The sequence below is a fragment of the Scyliorhinus canicula genome, chromosome 23 (assembly GCF_902713615.1).
Source record: "Scyliorhinus canicula chromosome 23, sScyCan1.1, whole genome shotgun sequence".
Lineage (NCBI taxonomy): Eukaryota > Metazoa > Chordata > Chondrichthyes > Carcharhiniformes > Scyliorhinidae > Scyliorhinus > Scyliorhinus canicula.
Window position 1 is genome coordinate 12505656 of NC_052168.1, and position 22453 is coordinate 12528108.

At 49.6% G+C, this 22453-nt stretch overlaps 1 protein-coding gene across 5 annotated transcripts in view; it reads right to left on the reverse strand.

Annotated features, from left to right (window-relative positions):
• Nucleotides 1-14787: 14787 nt before the first annotated feature.
• Nucleotides 14788-22453, reverse strand: part of pla2g6 (phospholipase A2, group VI (cytosolic, calcium-independent)) — a 75887-nt gene continuing 68221 nt past the window's right edge. For 4 of the 5 annotated variants that reach the window (XM_038783489.1, XM_038783488.1, XM_038783490.1 and 1 more), the window contains 4 exons: nucleotides 20586-20740; nucleotides 19013-19180; nucleotides 17638-17711; nucleotides 14788-16969 (listed from right to left, as the gene is read on the reverse strand). In XM_038783489.1, the coding sequence (XP_038639417.1) occupies nucleotides 16825-16969; nucleotides 17638-17711; nucleotides 19013-19180; nucleotides 20586-20740 (542 nt within the window). In that variant the 3' untranslated portion in view covers nucleotides 14788-16824. The remainder of the gene's footprint in view (nucleotides 16970-17637; nucleotides 17712-19012; nucleotides 19181-20585; nucleotides 20741-22453) is intronic. The other variant, XM_038783492.1, reaches the window with a different exon arrangement.

The following is a 22453-nucleotide window of genomic DNA, read 5'->3' on the forward strand; positions in this document are numbered from 1 at the left end:
AATGGCCTAGCAACCCACTCAGTTCAAGGACAATTATCAAAATGTTTGACGTTTGATGGCGATGGTGCGTTTGATGGCGATGGTGAGTTTGATGGCGATGGTGAGTTTGGTGGCGGTGGTGAGTTTGATGGCGATGGTGAGTTTGATGGCGATGGTGAGTTTGATGGCGGTGGTGAGTTTGGTGGCGGTGGTGAGTTTGGTGGCGGTGGTGAGTTTGGTGGCGGTGGTGAGTTTGGTGACGGTGGTGAGTTTGGTGGCGGTGGTGCGTTTGGTGGCGGTGGTGCGTTTGGTGGCGGTGGTGAGTTTGGTGGCGGTGGTGAGTGTGGTGGCGGTGGTGAGTTTGGTGGCGATGGTGAGTTTGGTGGCGGTGGTGAGTTTGGTGACGGTGGTGAGTTTGGTGGCGGTGGTGAGTTTGGTGGCGGTGGTGAGTTTGATGGCGATGGTGAGTTTGATGGCGGTGGTGAGTTTGGTGACGGTGGTGAGTTTGGTGGCGGTGGTGAGTTTGGTGGCGGTGGTGAGTTTGGTGGCGATGGTGAGTTTGGTGGCGGTGGTGAGTTTGGTGATGGTGGTGTGTTTGATGGCGGTGGTGAGTTTGGTGGCGGTGGTGCGTTTGGTGGTGGTGGTGAGTTTGATGGCGGTGGTGAGTTTGGTGGCGGTGGTGAGCTTGGTGACGGTGGTGAGTTTGGTGACGGTGGTGCGTTTGGTGGTGGTGGTGAGTTTGATGGCGATGGTGAGTTTGGTGGCGGTGGTGAGTTTGGTGGCGGTGGTGCGTTTGGTGGTGGTGGTGAGTTTGATGGCGGTGGTGAGTTTGGTGGCGGTGGTGAGCTTGGTGACGGTGGTGAGTTTGGTGACGGTGGTGAGTTTGATGGCGGTGGTGAGTTTGGTGACGGTGGTGAGTTTGATGGCGATGGTGAGTTTGGTGACGGTGGTGCGTTTGGTGGCGGTGGTGAGTTTGGTGACGGTGGTGAGTTTGATGGCGATGGTGAGTTTGGTGGCGGTGGTGAGTTTGGTGGCGGTGGTGAGTTTGGTGGCGGTGGTGAGTTTGGTGGCGGTGGTGAGCTTGGTGACGGTGGTGAGTTTGGTGACGGTGGTGAGTTTGATGGCGGTGGTGAGTTTGGTGGCGGTGGTGCGTTTGGTGGCGGTGGTGCGTTTGGTGGTGGTAATCCCTTTTGTTTGGTCCGCTCCTGTCCATTTGGTGTAAGCACAGGGCAGCACGGTAGCACAAGTGGTAGCACTGTAGCTTCACAGCGCCAGGGTCCCAGGTTCGATTCCCTGCTGGGTCACTGTCTGTGTGGAGTCTGCACGTTCTCCCCATGTCTGCGTGGGTTTCCTCCGGGTGCTCCGGTTTCCTCCCACAGTCCAAAGACGTGCAGGTTAGGTCGATTGGCCATGATAAATTGCCCTTAGTGACAAAAAAGGTTTGGAGGGGTTATTGGGTTACGGGAATAGGGTGGAAGTGAGGGCTTAAGTGGGTCAGTGCAGACTTGATGGGCTGAATGGCCTCCTTAGCAGAGGGCTAAATAGCTGGCTTGTAATGCAGAACAACGCCCGCAGCGCGGGTTCAATTCCCATACCTGAACAAGTTCCGGAATTTGGCGACTAAGGGCTTTTCACAGTAACTTCATTTGAAGCCTACTTGTGCCAATAAGTGATTTTCATTTTCATTTCATGTAGCAAATAAATGGGTTTCAACTATTTTGTGTTAAAACAATTTAAACTAAATCAAATGAACTGAGGGACAAACTAAAAGATGCAGCTCCTTAAAGGGACACTGCTCTAAACAGAAACAAATCACAAATGAAACTGAGAACATCAACCTAAAATGTGATTGAAGGAGCCAATCCCTGCGGTACCCAACGAACATGGAAAATCTCAATAGTGTCAGTGGACACCGCACCCCCTTCAGGGGTGCCCGGCCACGACTAAATTGGTTTCAAGGTGGTCTTTGAATGTCACTCGTCAATGGTGGGCATTCATGGGCAAGAATTGGACATGTGAAATTCCGAGTGTTCGAAAAGGGAAGGCGCTTGCTGCTGGTGACATTGTACAGTTCTCCACGAAAATTACCTGCTCCGGCTAGTCTCAGCTTCAGCCCTAACCCTCCCGCAACCCGCCATCGCCCCCCCCCCCCCCCCTCCCCTTTCCATCCCGGTGTGCATCGGTAGACCACTGAGAAAGTCTTGTACCTGGGGCCTCGGCGACGTGAGGCTGCAGTGCTAACCCACTGCGCCGCCGTGCTGCCCTGTGCCTCGCGCACTTTGCGCCAAAGCTGTGCTGTCACTAACCTCTAGAAGACGCTGGGCCTTTGTTCTTCCGGCGATGACGCACATCTTGTCGAGAGAGAGAACTTGCATCTCTATGGAGCTTCCCAGCTCCTCGAGGTGTTTCACTGGACCTATCCCGTGATATCCCGTGGGCACCACGGTAGCATTGTGGATAGCACAATTGCTTCACAGTCCCAGGGTCCCAGGTTCGGTTCCCGGCTTGGGTCGCTGTCTGTGCGGAGTCTGCACATCCTCCCCGTGTGTGCGTGGGTTTCCTCCGGGTGCTCCGGTTTCCTCCCATGGTCCAAAGATGTGCGGGTTAGGTGGGTTGGCCATGATAAATTGCCCTTAGTGTCCAAAATTGCCCTTAGTGTTGGGTGGGGTTACTGGGTTGTGGGGATAAGGTGGAGGTGTTGACCTTGGGTAGGGTGCTCTTTCCAAGAGCCGGTGCAGACTCGATGGGCCGAATGGCCTCCTTCTGCACTGTAAATTCTATGATAACATTCACGGAAATGAATTCCCGACAAAGGGACTTTTTTACTTTATGATTCATGCATGCCATAACCAAAGTGGAATTTGACCTGGAATATAATTAAGTGATTAAGTCTGTGCTTTGGAGGGAAGACAGAATTTGCTTCCTTATCAATTGGCTTTTAAGTGCATTGCATCAAACAGTGACCCAGAATTTGTTGTGTCAATCGCACTTCAACCGTCAGCTTTTGAGGTCATTACCCCATTGAAATTCTCTGCCACTTCAGGCGTTTCAAACATGCAACGGAGGCCCGGAGGTTGCTCCTCGTTAAGCACACCGCAGAGGCTCACTTCCACTCTTCACGTTGTAAGCTGCAGTGTAAAACCCTTGGAAAAGTGCTGATGGAGGTGTCATTGCTTTTCCTGTTTAAACAGAGCAGTAAATTCACTCGTGCTGCTCAATCACCTCGCCATTCCGGATACGGTTACCAGTCGTGGGGATATGAAATCTCTCCACATTGATAGCAAATGTTTTCAAAGTTATTTTCCACAGAAGTCTTGGGGAGGAATTTTGCAGCCCAATGTTCCACCCGCGGGACGGGTGATCCACGTAAAGTGTCGCGGACATCGGTGGGACCGGAAGATCACGCCAGCCAGTGAGGGGGGAAAATCCCACCCTTTGGGCTGGATTCTCCGTTCCCGAGGCTAAGGGCCGGCGTGAACGCAGAATCCGCGGGAGGTTTACGAGAGGATAGTCGGAGCGGGCCCCTCACCGATTCCGGTACCGGTGAGGGGCTAGCACCGGCGGCGCATGAAGCTCCCGTGGATCGCACCCAAAACGGCCGGAGAATGGCGGCTCCTGGGCCGCGGATGCGTAGGGCTGGCAAACTGCACCGATCGCGCCGTAAAACATGGCACCGGCCGTGCTCAGACCCTAACCCGCCAACCCCGACCCCACAGCCCGCCCCCTGGCTACCCCGACCAGTCCCACCGGCCCTAGCAGGAATCGCCCCGGCTGGCGGCACGGATCCCAGACGAGTGGGGGGGGGGGGCGGCATCGCCAGTTGATGACCCGCCAACGGTGTTGAAACGCCAAGCGGAACGCGTCACAGTGACGCCGGTTTGGAGGCAGATCGGTGTCAAACCGGTGCTGGCCCCGATTGCGGTGTCGGACGGAATCCATCCTCCACCTGATCGCCGATCACGATTTCGGCGAAGGGCTACGGAGCCCGAATCTTTCGTTTAACTTTCAACGTAACACAGCCACACATTTATTCCGCTGTCAGAAAACGGTCAGTTGAAAGTGAAGGATTTTGGTTGGCGCTGTGCGAAACGTTTAATCTGATTGGTTGCCGAGCTGCTTGCAGCCATTACAGCAGCACCCCCTCCACTTGGAATTGAAATGCCGTCAGAAAACCCGTCAGGTTGATGCTCTGCAGCTATAAATGCTGAGAATGATCAATCTTTTTTTTAGTGGGAGCTTCCACCTCACTGAGGCGGCTGCAGGCTAATCCATGCCCAACAACCGGTTCTGAAAACTCTGCTCACATTCTGACAGCTGTGACAAATGGCACCACAATCCGCAACATTCGAAAACAATCCGCAACATTCCAAACGGAAAGTTAAGTTGCCTGACGCTCCCACTGTTAACAGATGGATCCAGATCCACAAGTTCAGCAAAAACTATAATCAATGTTTCCTTGGGACATACCCCAGGTTTTGTTGAAATCTGTCCGTTACTTTTTCAGATAGATTAACAGGGGCACAAATATTATATCTACCCACCCTCACTCTAGGTGAGGTAATTATGTGATATTCACAATATACATTCCAAGACAAAGATGCCACTTGGGAGGTTAAACAATTTCCAGCCCCTCGGTATACCATGACACGTGGACCTTGGATAGTGTTCTTTCCCCCACCCCCCCCCCCCCCCCCTCCCAACAGGGTCTTTGCGGCAGCTGCCCAAAGCTCGAATGCATCTATCGAAAGTAGATCTGCACCTTGAAATGTGCATCTTTGCAACACACAGTCGTGGACAACTCTTTGTACTTGTGCGAGGGGGAGAGAGGTGAGTGGAAGAAAGGGTGGGTGTGAGAAAAGGTTGAGTGTGTGAGATAGGAAGACGGGTGTGTGAGATAGAAGGTGTGTGAGTGAGAGGTGGTGAGTGTGTGAGATAGGAGGGTGTTTGTGGGAGAGGGGGTGAGTGTGTGGGAGAGGGGGTGAGTGTTTGGGAGAGAGGGAGTGAGCGTGTGGGCGAGAGGAGCGAGCGTGTGGGCGAGAGGGAGCGAGTGTGTGGGCGAGAGGGAGTGAGCGTGTGGGCGAGAGGGAGTGAGCGTGTGGGCGAGAGGGAGTGAGCGTGTGGGAGAGAGGGAGTGAGCGTGTGGGAGGTGGGTGCGGGGGTGTGATAGGAGTGAGTGTTTGGGAGAGAGGGTGTGTGTGGGAGAGAGGGAGTGAGCGTGTGGGCGAGAGGGAGTGAGCTTGTGGGCGAGAGGGAGTGAGCGTGTGGGCGAGAGGGAGTGAGCGTGTGGGAGAGAGGGAGTGAGCGTGTGGGCGAGAGGGAGTGAGCGTGTGGGCAAGAGGGAGTGAGCATGTGGGCAAGAGGGAGTGAGCGTGTGGGAGAGAGGGAGTGAGCGTGTGGGAAGGGGGTGCGAGGGTGTGATAGGAGTGAGAGAGGGGGTGTGCATGAGAGGGGTTGAGTGTGGGATAGAGGAGGGTGAGTGTGTGGGAGAGGCAGTGGATGTGAGAGGGAGGTGAATGCGAGAGAGGGGCTAAGTGTATGAGAGGGGTTGTGTGTGTGAGAGTGAGAGGGGGTGTGTGTGGGAGAGGGATGAGTGTGGGAGATAGGTGAGTGTGTGGGAGAGGGGGTGATGTGTGGGAGGTAATGAGTTTGTAAGAGCAGAGGGTGAGTGGGTGGGATAGGACAGTGTATTTCAAACTTTTCTTCCCGGGACCCACACCACGTTCGCTTTTCAAGTCTACCCTCGGTCAAGGCAGTGTTTAGGACACTAAAGTTTTCTTGCCCTGGGTAAGGAAGGAAAGGAAAAACATCTAGTTTTCCTGTTCATAATCACTGTGCAGTAGCCTCTGGTGCATTGAATTCATGCCAGCATTGAGTGATGTCATGTGAGTGTACCTTGAAGAAATGGGTGTTTATAAATGGCTGTGTATATAAATATCTGTAGTGAGAGTATCTTTAAGAAATGGGTGTTTATTACTGCAGTGATGTCAGAGAGTGGGTGGAGCTGGGCTGTCTGTCAGCTTTTTACTTTCGTTTTAGGCTGTTTGCTGCAGGGTGTGTTTTAGTTTAGTTTTCAGAGCTGGATAGCTGCTGTCACAGCCAGAAGTTGTATGAATCTCCCTCTGTAACCTAAAGACTGTAAATCGATCCTGGTGATTTAAAACTAATAACAGTAGTGACTTTAACCTGATGTGCTTCTGGTAAAAGGTGTTTTAAGTCTTACGGATGTTAAAAGGAAAGCTTAAAGGATGATTTAGTGTTGCATTCTTTGGGGGTTGTATTTGAATTGATGGTTGCTAAGGTGTTCACTGTATGTTTTAAAAAGGTTAACTTGAGTTCATAGAATAAACATTGTTTTGCTTTAAAAAATACTTTTCTATTTCTGCTGTACCTGTAGAGTGGGCCGTGTGCTCCCCATACCACAATCTATTAAAAGCTGTGGGCCAGGTGACCTCCATGATACACTTTGGGGTTCTGTAAACCCTGGCCCATAACAGTGAGGACAGGATCAGACATGCACAGCTATGATATCCTCCAATCTATGAAAATTCACTGTCCAGGGTCACACATGAGAGATACTGGAGGTATTATATGACTCATTAATCCTTGGGGAAAGGACATTTTGTATACGTTCAATGAATGGCCTATTTTCACTGGGCGCCAGTCTTGGGGGCCGAGTGCTTACATCATCTCTTGTAAAATCCAGGAATAAGAATAACAGACGGGAGTCTCCCAGGAATCAGAGGAGCGGCCTCAGCTTCTTGCTGGGTATTTTCTCCATTGAGGACCTGGCCCCCTCCCCCCCGATGCCTCCAACTCCACAGCAACAACCTCGGCCGGTCCCATCAACCACCGTGCCAGCCAGGACCCCGCTAAGGAAATGAAAGACCTTTCTACCTGGCTTTCAATCAAAGGTTCCTTCGTGCTTACAGCAGAAATGTTAACAGCTAGGCATTGTTGCAATGCTAATGGTGGGGGAGGGGGGGGGGGGGCACTGTTGGGAAGAGAAGGGATTTTTTGAGCAGCACTCATGTGGTAGCTCCAGTTGGAGCTGGGCAGACACTGAGAGAAACCTTTGGAGCTTGTTGGGTCGCTTGATGCAAGCGAGTGTGCGCAGGAGTGCTGACGGCCATGGAACATTTTTATTCTTCAGTGGGGTTACCCCTGAGCTTCGAATTGAGTCAATGGCTTGTTAAATTCTTGCTCTTACAGGGGAGCAGCTTCCCCGCTATGGAATACAGAATTGTTACCGGCCTGGTAACAATTTCTGCCACTTTTGACCCTTTTGACACTTGCCCTTGACCCACACTTTGAAAGGGGGAGGTGAGTGCGAGAGAGAGTGTGTCAGAGGGGTTGAGTGTGAGAGAGGGGTGTGTAAGAGTGAGAGGCGGTATGTGTGTATAAGAGAGGAGCGTGAGTGGGTAGGAGAGGGAGGTGTGTGAGAGAAAGGTTGTGTGGGAGAGGGGATGAGTGTACATGTGTGAAAGAGAGGGGGGACAGGGCGGCATGTGGCGCAGTGGATAGCAGAGGAGCGTGAGTGGGTAGGAGAGGGAGGTGCGTGAGAGAAAGGTTGTGTGGGAGAGGTTGTGTGGGAGAGGGGATGAGTGTACGTGTGTGAAAGAGATGTGGCGCAGTGGTTATCACTGGGACTGCTGTGCTGTGGACCCGGGTTCAAATCCCAGTCCTGGGTCACTGTCCGTGTGGAGTTTGCACATTCTCCCCGTGTCTGCGTGGGTTTCACCCCCACAACCCAAATATGTGCATGTTAGGTGAATTGGTCACGCTAAATTGCCCCTTAATTGGAAAAATATATAATTGGGTACTCTAAATTTATTTTAAAAATGAGAGGGGGACATGTGGGGGGGGGGAGAACATGTGCATGTGTGTGTGTGGGTGGTGGTGACATGTGTATAGATAGATATAGCTTGAAAAGATGGGTCTACAATTATTTCTGTGTTTGCACCGATTTTGTGGCAAAAAAAGGGTGCCAACATTATTGGAATGGTTGGGGTTCCCTGAAGCATTTGGGGTCCGAGGCTCGAAAGGTTTTGGAAACTGTGGTGTAACATATTAGCATGGATAGAAGATTGGCCGGTTGAGAGTATGCACAAATGGGCATTTTTCTGATCAGCAGGATGTGAGGAAAGGTGTCTGTGAGGGTGCTTCAACTTTTTACAATTTATATCAGTGACGTGGGCGAGGGGAGCGAAGGCATGGTAGCTAAATCTACGGGAAAGTATGTTGTGAAGAAGACATAAGGAGATGGCAGATAAATATAGATAGGTTGAGTAAGTGGGCAAAAAACATGGAGTGTAATGTGGCAAATGCGACGTTGTTCATTTGGCAAGGAGAAAGAAAAGGCAGAGTATTACCGAAATGGAGCACGGTTGCCGAATTCTGAGGTGCAGAGCGATCTGGGTGTTCTAGTGCATGAATCACAAAAAGGGAATATGCAGGTACAGCAGGTAATTGAGAAAGGTAAGGGAATGGACAAAGCTGAACTCTAGGGGTGAGGTGAGAGGGACTGCCCTTGATGCCAAGGCGACATTTGGCAGAATGCGGCATCAAGGAGCCCCAGCAAAACTGGAGTAAACAAGAATCAAGGGGAGGTCTCCACTGGAGTCCGACGTAGTGGAATGGATGATGGTTGTGGTTGTTGGTGGTTAGTCGGCCCAACTCCAGGACATCACTGCAGTTGTTCCTCAGGGTAGTGTCTTGAGGCCCAACCATCTTCAGCTGCTACATCAATGACCTTTCTTCCATCAGAAGTGGGGATGTTTGCGGATGACTGCACAATGTTCAGCACCACGACTGACTCCTCAGATAATGAAGCAGTCCGTGTCCAAAAGCAGCATTACCTGGACAAGACCCAGGCTTGGGCTGACAAGTGGCAAGTTACATTCGTGCCACACAAGTGCCAGGCATTGAGCATCGCCTACAAGAGAGAATCTAATCATCGCCCCTTGACATCCAATGGCGTTACAATTTTTGAATTGTCCACTATCAATGACCAGAAACTTAGCTAGATCAGCCACATACATACCTTGGCTACAAGAGCAAATCAGCGGTTGGGAATCCTGCTGCGAGTAACTCACCCACTGACTCCCCAAAGCCTGCCCACCATCCACAAGGCTTATCGGGAGGTTGGCAGCTGAGTGGCATGAACGTGACTTGCCACTTAACACATTGAGTTCTTCTCCAGCCCAGCACAACAAACAGGTTTCATTTTGGCCTTAAGAGTGGATCTGCTGCAATTAAAGGATGATTAGGGATTGGTAATAAACTGGCCTGGCCAGCAAAACCCAGAGCCCTTGAATTAATTTATTTTAAAATCTGCAACCCACTATGCACTTGTTAAGATGAGGAAGAGAATGAGCCGGATTCTCCATTTCTGCAACTAAGTGTTGACGCCAAGGGAGAATCCGTGGACTTCTACGACAGGAAAATCGGTGCAGGCAGCTACCAATGAGGGGCTAGCACCGGTGCCGCAGGGAACACCATTGAATCCCAGGAAAAAGGGTGCAGGACTCGCCGGGTCCGTGATGGACACTCGCACGGCTGACAAGCTACCACCGCGCATAAACAGTACACTCCCCACACACACACTTATCGAGGCCGACAAGATGGCACTGGTTGTGCTGGAGCGCCCATACAGCTGATGGGTCGGCTGGGACCAGAGGGCACCCAGGGATGATGGATACGACCCAGGGCACCAGGTTTAAAGAGGGCTGTCAGCTGTGTGCGCAGTTGCATGGCTGCCTTGCCAACTGCAGTAATGGTGTTGTGTAGCCGTCCAACCCAACCCCACAGCCCATCTCCTGGCCACCCCTCCCCCCACTACTCCCCCCGGCCCTGGCAGAAGCCCTCCTGCCAACGGACAACTGTTGGCGAAGTATAGCATTGGTGGACACTCTCGGTACGCCCTCTCTGTCTCTCAGCAGCCACCACGCCAGTTTCACGGTGTTTGAGAGCACACGTGGACCGTGCCGTTGGGAACTCGACCCATCAGAGTTGGAGAATCGCGGGTGAGCCCGCTAATGATATGTAAACATTGACACTGTTTTTGAGGTGATGGAGCATCGCAATTTGGCCTCAAACCAGCGCCTGCGGCGATTTTGGCGTCGGAAGCTATTCTCCGCTCAATCACACACCCCGATTTCGGCGTCGGCTGATGGAGAATCCCACTTATATTCATCTTTAAAAATTTGTCTATGGGACGTGGGCATCGCAGGCTGGCCCAGCATTTAATGCCCATCCCTAATTGCCCTTGAAGGGACAGTTAAGAGTCAACCACATTGCTGTGGGACTGGAGTCACATGTAGGCCAGACCGGGTGAGGACGGCAGATTTCCTTAATGGACATTAGTGAACCTGATGGATTTTTACATTAATCAACAATGGTTTCATGGTCATCATATGGCATTTAATTCAAGTTTTTTATGAATTCAAATTTTGTCATCTGCCGTGATGGGATTCGAACCTGGGACCCCAGAGCTTTACCCCAGGTCTCTGGATTAGTAGTCCAGTGACAGTACCACTACGCCACTGTTTCCCCGTGGGGTGTGGGCGTCACTGACCAGGCCCAGCACTTATTGCCCATGTGTTAAGACCATAAGACCATAAGACATAGGAGTGGAAGTAAGGCCATTCGGCCCATCGAGTCCACTCCGCCATTCAATCATGGCTGATGGGCATTTCAACTCCACCTCCCAGCATTCTCCCCATAGCCCTTAATTCCTCGCGACATCAAGAATTTATCTATCTCTGCCTTGAAGCCATTTAGCGTCCCGGCCTCCACTGCACTCTGCGGCAATGAATTCCACAGGCCCACCACTCTCTGGCTGAAGAAATGTCTCCGCATTTCTGTTTTGAATTTACCCCCTCTAATTCTAAGGCTGTGCCCACGGGTCCTCGACTCCTCGCCTAATGGAAACAGTTTCTTTGCGTCCATCCTTTCTAAGCCATGTATTATCTTGTAAGTTTCTATTAGATCTCCCCTTAACCTTCTGAACTCCAATGAATACAATCCCAGGAACGCCAGCCGTTCCTCATATGCTAGACCCGCCATTCCAGGGATCATCCGTGTGAATCTCCGCTGGACACGCTCCAGTGCCAGTATGTCCTTCCTGAGATGTGGGGCCCAAAACTGGACACAGTACTCCAAATGGGGCCTAACCAGAGCCTTATAAAGGCTCAGTAGCACATCGCTGCTTTTATATTCCAACCCTCTTGAGATAAATGACAACATAGCATTCGCTTTCTTAATCACGGATTCAACCTGCATGTTTACCTTTAGGGAATCCTCGACTAGCACTCCCAGATCCCTTTGTACTTTGGCATTATGAATTTTCTCACCGTTTAGAAAGTAGTCTATGCTTGGATTCTTTTTTCCAAAGTGCAAGACCTCACATTTTCTCACGTTGAAATGCATCAGCCATTTCCTGCACCACTCTCCCAAACTGTCTGCCCTTGAGAAGGTGGTGGTGAGCCACCTTCTTGAACCGCTGCAGTCCCCGGGGTGTAGGTACACCCATTGTGCTGTTAGGGAGGGTGTTCCAGGGTTTTGACCCAACGGCAGTGAAGGAATGGCCGATATATTTCCAAGTCTGGTTTAGCTCAGTGGGCTAGACAGCTGGTTTGTAATGCAGAACAAGGCCAGCAGCGCGGGTTCAATTCCCGTACCAGCTTACCCGAACAGGCGCCGGAATGTGGTAACTCGGGGCTTTTCACAGTAACTTCATACTTGTGACAATAAAAGATTATTATTATTAAGTCAGGTTGGTCAGTGACTTGGAGGGGAACCTCCAGGTGGTGGGGTTCCCAGGAATCTGCTGCTCTGATCCCAGACGGTAGTGGCCGTGGGTTTGGAAGATGCTGTCGCAGAAACCTTGGCAATCCATCTTGTCGATGGTTCACACGGCTGCCACTTTGCGTCAGTGATGGGGGAGGGGGATTGAATATTTGAGGAAGGGGTAGCAATCAAGCGGGGCTGCTTTTGCTGGATGGTGTTGAGCTTCTGGAGAGCTGCCTCATCCAGGCAAGCGTAGAGCATTCCTGACTTGTGTCTGGTGAATGGCGGGCAGGCTTTGGGAAGTCGGAGAGGAGTTGCTCGCTGTGGGATTCACAGCCTCCAGTGTTTATATGGTGAGTCCACTTCAGTTTCTGGTCAACAGTAGCCCCCCAGGATGTTGATACTGGGGGATTCAGTGATGGTAATGCTGTTGAACGTGCTGTAGCTAACAAGGAGGTGAATATGAACGAAGACATAGCAATTCAATAATCATTCAGTTTCCATGCTGCAAGAGGAATGAACATCTTTCCCCGGGCTGGCCATCTCTCTCGATGCTTCATATTCCTATCCAGCTGGTCTGGCTTGCATACTTCGCCTCAGGTGAGACTAAGTACACAAAGGATTGCTGTACAAATTTAATACAATGCTGTTCGAAAGCAGGCTGGTGAAGAAATAATACTTCTGAATCAGGCTAAACCCATTTAACCTAGCAGACATTGCCCCCTATCCTGTGTCTCATGTAATTACAGGGCATGGAATCTTCCCCACTTCATGACGTAAGCATGACCGGTCGAACAGGTAAAGTGTGGCTAATTTCTCTTTACGATGTGATGACCCCTTTAAAGAAAAGTCACACTTAATAGTTTATTCGATACAGACTCACAATAAGGAAAAATATGGGAAATATTAGATTTCTGACAATATTTTTGAACAGTAGTTTGGGCCAACATCTCTTCATATTATGAAATTAGGTGTTAACAGGATGGTTTATATTTGTGGATACTTTTTAAGATAGCTGGAGGGGAAATTAAGCAGTAAATAGCAGCTCCATCACATTCTCAGGTCCCTCACAGGCAGCAGACGCATGGGAACACCACCCCCTCCACATCGTAGCACAGTGTTTAGCATTGTTGCTTCACAGCGCCAGGGTCCCAGGTTCAATTCCCGGCTTGGGTCACTGTATGTGCGGAGTCTGCATGTTCTCACCGTGTCTGCGTGAGTTTCCTCCGGGTGCTCTGCTTTCCTCCCACAAGTCCCGAAAGTTGTTGAGTGAATTGGACATTCTGAATTCTCTGTGTACCCGAACAGGCGCCGGAATGTGGCGACTAGGGGCTTTTCACAGTAACTTCATTGCAGTGTTAACATAAGCCTACTTGTGACAATAAAGATTATTGAGTCACTCACCACCCCAACTTGGAAATACATCGGTCGCTTATTCAGTCGCTGGGTCAAAATCCCAGAACTCCATCCCTAACAACACTGTGGGTGGACCTACACCTCACAGACTGCAGTGGGTTCAACCAAGCAGCTCACCATCACCTTCTCAAGAGCAATTTGGAGATGGGCAATAAATTCTGGCCCAGCCTGAGATGTCCACATCCCATCAATGAATTTTTAAAGAAACTCCTTCCAATGGCTTAGAATTGTCCCTGTTTTGCAGTGTGGTAGCATGACTAGATGTACTACGGTACCTGGGAGTGTGAGTTGCTATTGGTGTAGAAGGCTCGCTGCCCATTGGCCCAAGTGTTGCTTTCTCATTGATCGAGAGGAAGGTAGCTCCACCCATGAGGCGGAGTATAAGAACCCGTGTTTCCCAGCAGCCATCGTTCTTTCTGTACTCAAGCTGCTGGGCACACTTCTTGTAGATTAAAGCCTGCGGTTCGGACTACTCCTTCGTTTCTGTGGTTATTGATCGCGCATCATGCAGTAAAGGACAACGGTCGGGTGGGTTTATGATGCCTTGGTGAGGTGCACGATGCTAGTTTGATTGTAATATAACTTGTTTCAGAGGCAATCCCCGGCATATTGTCGTTCTGAGACCAACACGCGGAAATATGACAGTACATAGTCACAACGTTCAATGGGGAATTAACAATGTTCTGGGAATAAACCTTCCCGCCAAAATATCAATTTGTTGAAAATTTTCTGTGGCCTCCTCACCTCAATTTCAAATCCTTCGTCATCTCCTAACAGTCTTCTCTAACTGCATTTCCCCCACACATGACATCGAATCCTCCCATACCCGCTTGCTGCTTGCACCCCACCCTGTTGCTGAAGGCTGGCCCCTGGCCAGCAGTCAAGTCAACCTCTGACATTCTCTTGTCACTTTGCCTTTATATCTCCTCGCTTCCCAAGTGAGGTTATCTTTGGTCTCCCTCTCCCCGTCACCTTTTTCCGCCTTGGGTTTCAACTCAAGACATTTCACTCCGTGAGATTTACCATATAAACGAGGGCTGGTGTATTCCAATGTGGCTAAGTACCAGCAGCCCTCTGTGATGACTGAACTTTTCCTCCTGCGAGCCCAATCCAGCCGTTTGAATGTAGAACATAACAGTGCAGAAGGAGGCCATTCGCTCCATCGAGTCTGCACCGACCCACATTAAGCCCTCACTTCCCCCCTATCCCCGTAACCCAATAACCCCTCCTAACCTTTTTTGGACACCAAGGGCAATTTAGCCATGGCCAATCCACCTAACCTGCAGATCTTTGGACTGGGGGAGGAAACCGGAGCACCCCGGAGGAAACCCACGCAGTCACGGGGAGAAAGTGCAGACTCCGCACAGACAGTGACCCAGCGGGGAATCGAACCTGGGACCCTGGCACTGTGAAGCCACAGTGCTAGCCACTTGCCGCTTCCCATACCAGCCTCCCCGAACAGGCGCCGGAATGTGGCAACTAGGGGCTTTTCACAGTAACTTCATTTGAAGCCTACTTGTGACAATAAGCGATTTTCATTTCATTTTTATTGTACTACCGTGCTGCATTTGGGGGAAGCATAAAGTAAAAAAAAAGTCTGAACAGTTGTAGTTAATCAACCTTTATTTGCAGTCACATCGGACACTATTAGTAAAAATAAGGATCAGAATTTCATAATTACAGACGGCCAAACAGAGGCACATGGTGTTACAGTTTTAACCCTTCACATTAGCTTGTCAGTGGGAGTTTTGATGTTTCTGTAAGTGAAATTATTTTGCAGCCTCCAATTCCCACAGGCTAATGAGAGGAACAGCATTGACATGATCCACCAAGTCCCACTCTTCATAAAACACAACCACCAAAACCGAGCGTATAATTTAAATATATTAAAACATATCATTAAGGGAAGGCAGTCAGTTCAGTCTCAATCAGCAACCTTGGGACAAAAGGAAACAGTGAAAATATAAATTTGGTCGCTCACATTTGTCCATTTCTGAGGCAGTGTGTCATCAGTTCGATCAAGGACGTTAAAATAAAATTTGCATTAATGTAGCACCTTTTGCAGACTCGGGAGAATCTCAAGTGCTTTGCGGCCAATTAAGTTATTTTTTTTAAAAGTCTACCCACAATTGCGAGGTAGGAACACAGCAGCCAATTACTATACAGCGAGGTCCCACAAACGATACCACCAGATTTTTTTATTTTACACCCATCAGAGAAGGTAGGCAAGTCCTGGGTTTAAATGTTTCATCCGGCCGAATCGTATCTTTAACTCAAGCCAAACCATCTGGGGCTGGTTTAGCTCACCAGGCTAAATCGCTGGCTTTTAAAGCAGACCAAGCAGGCCAGCAGCACGGTTCAATTCCCGTACCAGCCTCCCCGGACAGGCATCGGAATGTGGCTTTTCACAGTAACTTCATTGAAGCCTACTCGTGACAATAAGGGATTTTGATTTTTTCATTTCAAATATCTTTGGGATACCCCTGTGACTGACATTGAACCCGTTTTCTAGCTTAACTAAATTGGGATGGTGGGGGGAAAACTATACTGCGCTAAAAAGTCGTTCCTATCTCCTGTGACAATGAACCAAAAAAATATATATTGCCTTCTACGCTCACCAACATAGACAAATACATTCTTTTCAGAAGTGACTCAGAAGTCCCACAATACTGTGCTACACAGCAAAATATTACGGGAACTGTAGTCCGCATAAATTTTCCCTAATTGGTCAATTAACAAATGACGTTTGGTCCACAACTTAACGCCAATAGCTACAGTGTCCATCCAGTCTGATAAGGCCTCAAATGTTTTCTCAGTTCCTAACACTTGCGCTGACAACAATGTGGACTGACACAGAAGCTTAAAAGACAACGAATAAAAAAGGACAGTAATACACAATGGCCATCCATTTCGGGTACCTTGGTTGTCAAAAAGAGCTTTTCTTCCTCCCCTTGCGTGTCTGGCTAACTCTGATAAATCGGCGTTTAAAGTCAATGCAAGAAGGGCTATACCCTAGACACATTTTTTAAAATGGTTTAATTCTACACGGCTACAATTATCTTGATGCCTGACGTACTTTCAGGTTTATAGAAATCACACTGAGTCATCATCCCAGTACAGGGAGCTGTTGCTGCTATTTGCAGAGCTGATACTCAATCTAGTAACCTGCAGTAAACTCTGGGATTTTTGTTGAGGAAGAGGAGGCAATCAAACAGTTTACAGCTGCATTGGTAAAGACACAATGAAGGCCATTCAGCCCATCGAGCCTCCTCCTAGCTTCCATGAACCAGGAATTGGCCACCACTGCTGCAGAACAGCCATCCTGCTCAAATACAAAACGCAGTTGAGAAAGCACGAGACAAGGGAGGCTGGACGTGTATGCTCCAGGCCAATGTTTCTTCTCCATTTGTCTCTTTTGTGCGAGGCACAATGGCTCTTGGGGGTCAGCCAGTGCGAGCCCGTGTTGGGGTACAATTGGTGCATTGTAGCACAAAGCAGCATCGTTTGGTTTTAATTATCAGCATTAGAACAATTCAATATATATAGAGCAGCAAATGTTCAGACAGCTCCCACAGCACTGATATGGTACTGCCTGCAGCAGCTTTCAATTTATTCTTCCTTTTTCTCCTACCCCCACCAAGGTTAAGCTCTTAGCAGGAGGCGGGCGAGCTGTTGGATTCTCTCCCTCTCCTGGTGGATGTAAATTTGAGTGTCCCAAAGCATGTTGACCAAGATAGCGTCGTCAATCTCGTCCAGCATCACATCCGTCTTCAGCTGCGAATTGAGCCTGGAAAAGCAACGGCAACACCAGATTCGGCTGATTTGTAAAACTCATTCACACGGTCGCACTCAGCAAGTCTTCCCAGCTGTTTCAGAGGTGCCGGCTAGCACTACACTTACAAACCTTGCTGACGGACGGAAGGGGGGGTGGGGGGGCAGAGAAACAATGCGGAGAACAGTCTTGCAGAACATTCCAAGCACATAGTGGGGGCAGCATGGAGCATAGTAGTTAGCACTGCTGCTTCACAGCTCCAGGGTCCCAGGTTCGATTCCCGGCTTGGGTCATTGTCTGTGCGGAGTCTGCACGTTCTCCCCCCGTTTGCATAGGTTTCCTCCCACAGTCCAAAGATGTGCAGCTTAGGTGGATTGGCCATACTAAATTGCCCAAAGTGTTCAAGGATGGGTGGAGTTACTGGGTTGTGGGGATAGGGTGCAAGTGTGGGCTTAGGTGGGGTCTTTCCGGTGTGGACTTGATGAGCTAAATGGCCTCCTTCTGCACTGTAAATTCTATGTCTAAGTCAGCCGGATGACCAACACAGAACGTGCCCTCCAGCAGGCTTGAGTCACTAAGCCTCGAGACATGCATTAAATTGAGAGCTTCGGCAGGCGAGCATTTGATGATACTAAAGAGCCAGCGAGGCCCACATCTTGAGAGATAATTCAAAAAAGCAATACCTGAAATATGGAATGTCCACCATTTCACACCAGGCTCTGGCCCGGTCCACTGCTCGCCCATCAGAATCAGTGCACTAACAAACAGAAGGTAGAGGTCCCGTTACTACACATGCTCACGTGTTTAGGCTTTCCCCCTCACATAGTCCAATGGGATTCTGTTGTCTCAGTGCGGCCTACATCGGTGTGGCAACCTTCTCCCAGACTGGCATCAATCCAAACACCAACCAATTTAGATGAGCAGTGTGGGTCGAGGAGGACTATAACATTCTTTATATTAATTTTGAAAGCAAATATCCAGGATATACTTTTTTTTTTAAAGTCCCATTTTATTAGTGATGGTAATTATATTAAAATGTCAGACAAACAAATAAATTACATCAAACCTCAATACTAGATGGTTAGTGGATGCTCAAAAGGGTCTGGTTTATTTAGATTTTAAATTAATTTATCCCTTGCCTGTCATCAGTGAGGCCTGCACTAGTTGTAAAAGGCAGTGGAGCTCCATTGAGGCGCCAAAGTAAATGAAAGGACTGAAACTAGCAGAAAAGAAGATAATGCAAGGTAAGGCATGATGTGACGTCAGCCTTGGGTTTCAAAGTCTCGAAGATTGCAGTAGGAGTTGGAAAGGCCGAGGGGGGTCGCGGGGTGGGCCGAGGGGGGTCGCGGGGAGCAGACCAAGGGGGGGGACGCGGAGCAGACCGAGAGGGTTCACGGAGCAGACCGAGGGGGGTCACGGAGCAGACCGAGGGGGGGTGTAGCGGAGCAGACCGAGTGGGGGGGGTCGCGGAGCAGACCGAGGGAAGGGGGGGTCGCGGAGCAGACCGAGGGGGGTCGCAGAACACACCGAGGGGGGTCGTGGAACACACTGAGGGGGGTCGCGGAGCAGACCCGGGGGGGGGGGGGGGGGGGGGGGGGGGGGGGGTGTCCCGGGACAGACAGACGGGAGAGGTCCCGGGACAGACAGACAGACAGAGGGGTCCCAGGACAGACAGACAGAGAGGGGTCCTGGTAGAGACAGAGTGCGGTCCCGGAAAAGAACGATGAAAGGACATACGCTGCTACAAAGCTAATTGTATAATTAACAGACAGTGGAGAGCAAAGTTCAGAGGAACATGAAACACAGCGCTAAAGGTTACGAGGCAACCATTCATTCCGTGCATTGTTACGTTTGCTATCGAACAATCACCAGTTTGAAGCTTATCTGGATGGTAGTAAAAGGCAGATTTAATTTGGAATTGAACAAATGCAAAAGGTGACAAGAATCACAAAAATAACAGACATAGGGATTCCGTAAGCGCCCCCACTCTCAGGAATAGAAAATTCATACAATAGAAAAAAAAATCCTAAGCATGCTCCCCCTGCGTGTTATACTTACACAGTCAACCACCATCTTGCCCAGCTCTCTGGCACCAAAGACTGTTTTAGCCAGTTCCCAGGGATTGGAGGGACGGAAGACATCAACAGAGGTCACAGGTACCTGTGGCGGCTTCCCTGTTCCGAGAGAAACAACAGCACCAAGCTTCTTCACCTGACTCCCCCTACCCTGCAAATCGACCAGTGTAAAGAACAAACCGTCAGAAACTGAAGTTTCACAAACAGTTCCCCGTGTAACATTTATTGATTAAATTAGGGTGCATTCACAAGATTGTTTTCAGACTACTTGTGTACAACTCATCACCGGGGAGAGAATGGAGTTCTCCACTGATTTCATGAATTCCATTCTCCAACATCCGTTGTCAAGTGGGTGACTGGTCAGATGAGATTGTGCAGAGCGAGCGACGCTTAGCGGTTTGGCGGACTGCAGAGTGGAGTTAAATCTGGCTCAGTCTCGTCCTCAATCGACCTCAACATGCGCAGGCTTTCAGGAGGACACTAAACAACAATCCTACTGATGTTCCCCTGCGTCCACGTCCCTCCCTAGGCGGACTCAATCATAACAGCCCAAGCATCGTTCCAACCGAGGTCAGCAAGGCCTGTCCATCTCGCACAAAACAATTCATGTACTTGCGGAGCCATCGGAAGAATGACAAGCCTGTTTAAAGCAATATTTCAAATGCTCAAAGATGTGCGGGTTAGGCGGATTGGACATAAAACGTTTGGGAAAGTTTCAGGGAGATATAATTGGAAAGTTCTTTACGCAGAGAGTGGTGGGTGCCTGGAACGCATTGCCGGTGAAGGTGGTAGAGGCGGGCACGATAGTGTCATTTAAGATGTATCTGGGCAGATACATGAATGGGCAGGGAGCAGAGGGATACAGATCCTTAGAAAATAGGCGACAGTTTTAGATAGAGGATCTGGATCAGCACAGGCCTGGAGGGCCGAAGGGCCTGTTCTGTGCTGTAATTTTTCTTTGTTCTTTGTATAACCAATGCGCGCGCGGGATAACAGGGGTAGGGCGGGGGAGTGGACCTAGGTAGAGTGCTTCTTAGGCGGGTCAGTGCAGGCTCGATGGGCAAAATGTCCTCCTTCTGCACTGTAGGGATTTCATGATAACATATCCCGTTTGTCTCCAGTTATAAGGTCTTGCGACAAATGAGGTGAAAAGTTCAATGGTCACGCTCAATGTTTCAAAATCAGCATCACAATTCCAAGATTTTGATCGCAAATGGATGCATTTTCATTGCTTCTAATATATATTGGATTAAAAAAGAAGACCGAATAATTGTTCAGAATCATTATTCAGGGTGCAAATCTAAGCAAGAATCTTTTGCCCAATGCAGAAATGGAACTAAAAGTATGAAATAGAAAATGTAGGTAAAATGTGGACTGGAATTCTATTTGGAATGGGATTACTTTTCCACCTAATACACCCAGGTTTCTAACAAGGTAGCAATTGGATCTTGAACGATTTACAATCCAGACTTTGCAGCAGCGAAAGGGACCGAAACCGGCTTCCGACACCTGCCTGAGCATCAGCAGCATGTTTATAAAATCAAAGTGAGGCCCACCTTCCTCTTCAGGTTCTGATTGTATTCATGGATTTCGGTCAAGGCGTCCAGCGTCGGGTTATTCGCGAGCAGCCCCCCATCCAGAAAGCGGCCCATAGGTCGGAAGTAGGTAGGGGCTGCCCCGCTGCAGCGAGCAGCCCGCCACACCAGCTGGTCTATTTAAAGGAAGGCCACAGTTTAGAGCGTACACATGGCATGCCGTCCCTAAGTGGCCACCCACACTCAGTACTTGTCCCACATTTGCCACCAGGTGCCTGCCAGGTGCGCACGGTTACTCACTGACCAAAGACCAACATGCAATGGTCAGGCCCCCCGGCTGAAGGTGTCCGCAAATAAGTTAATTGCCCTCTTTTATAGGCAGCACAGTAGTACAGTAGTTAGCACTGTTGCTTCCCAGCGCGAGGGTCCCGGGTTCGATTCCAGTTTGGCTCACTGTCTGTGCAGAGTCTGCAAGTTTTCCCCGTGTCTGCGTGGGTTTCCTCTGGGTGCTCCGGCTATCTCTTCTCCCCCCCCCCCCCCCCCCCCCCCCCGGAAAGACGTGCTTTGTTAGGCGAATTGGACATTCTGAATTCTCCCTCAGTGCCGGAGTGTGGCGACAAGGGGATTTTCACAGTAACTTCATTACAGCGTTAGTGTAAGCCTACTTGTGACACTAGGTTATTACTGTATCAATCACTCCTCTAAGTTCCCACAAAGTCCCCCCCAAAGTATAACCCAACGGTAAAAAGATTGCATTTATATAGCGCTTTTCACAATCAAAGCACTTTACAATCAACAAAATACTTTTGACATCACTGTTGTAATGTGGCAAACAGGGCAGACAATTTGTGCACAGCAAGCTCCCACAAACATCAATGCGATCATGACCAGGTAATCTGTTTCTCTAATGGTGATGGATAGATATTGGCCAGCGCACATGGGGAAAAACTCCCCTCCTCGTCTTTGAAACAGTGCCATGGGACCTTTGGCAACCACCCCAGCAGGCAGACGGGATCTCGGTTCAATGTCTGATCTGAAAGACACCGTGGCACTTGCTCAGTGTTGCACTGTCAGCGAATTTTTGTTTTTAATGTGCTCAAGACCCTGGAGTAAAAATCCAGAAAGTGAAAACTGGAAAACTCGTGATTCTGAGGGGAGAGTGCTACCAACTAAGCCACAGCTGAGCTTTGGGTTCACGGGAAGCAGGGGGCTTTTTGTGGACTTGACTTTTTATTCATTCATTTTTTTTTCTTTCCAATTACGGGACAATTTAGCATGGCCAATCTACCCTGCACATCTTTTGGGTTGCAGGGGTGAGACCCACGCGTACATTGGGGAGAATGTGCAAACTCCACACGAACAGTGACCCGGGTCAAACCCGGGTCCTCAGTGCCGTGTGGCAGCAGTACTAGCCACTGTGCTGCCCTGCTTCCTGGGACTTGCCTTTTACGAGGAATATCCGCTGAAGAGTTTTGGGAACAAGCTCAAATTGGAAAGCCCCATTTCCTGATGCTGCTAGTGATTTGGACAAAAGGTGTTTTGTTAAATTGAACAGAATTACAATCACAGAGCTCAGTTGCTCTAAGGAAGCTTTGGCCTCCATTTTCACACCGGCAAGGATCAAAAATAACTAGCGAGCCACACATCCAAACGTGCGGGAGGAAGCAACTACACTGGCGAGAGACAGCGACCAAACCCCCAGCATACTGTGCATTCCTCAGCAAATGCTCAAGGAAATTCCATCTCCATGGCAGCCCACATTCTTAGACAATTTTGCATCTGTGGGAGACGGTGCAGTTAAAAAAAAACATATGTATGCATGCTTTTTTTTTTAAAAAGCACTTTGCAGCGCTGATGCAATTGCTATTGTTGTGGAGGGGGGGGAACTC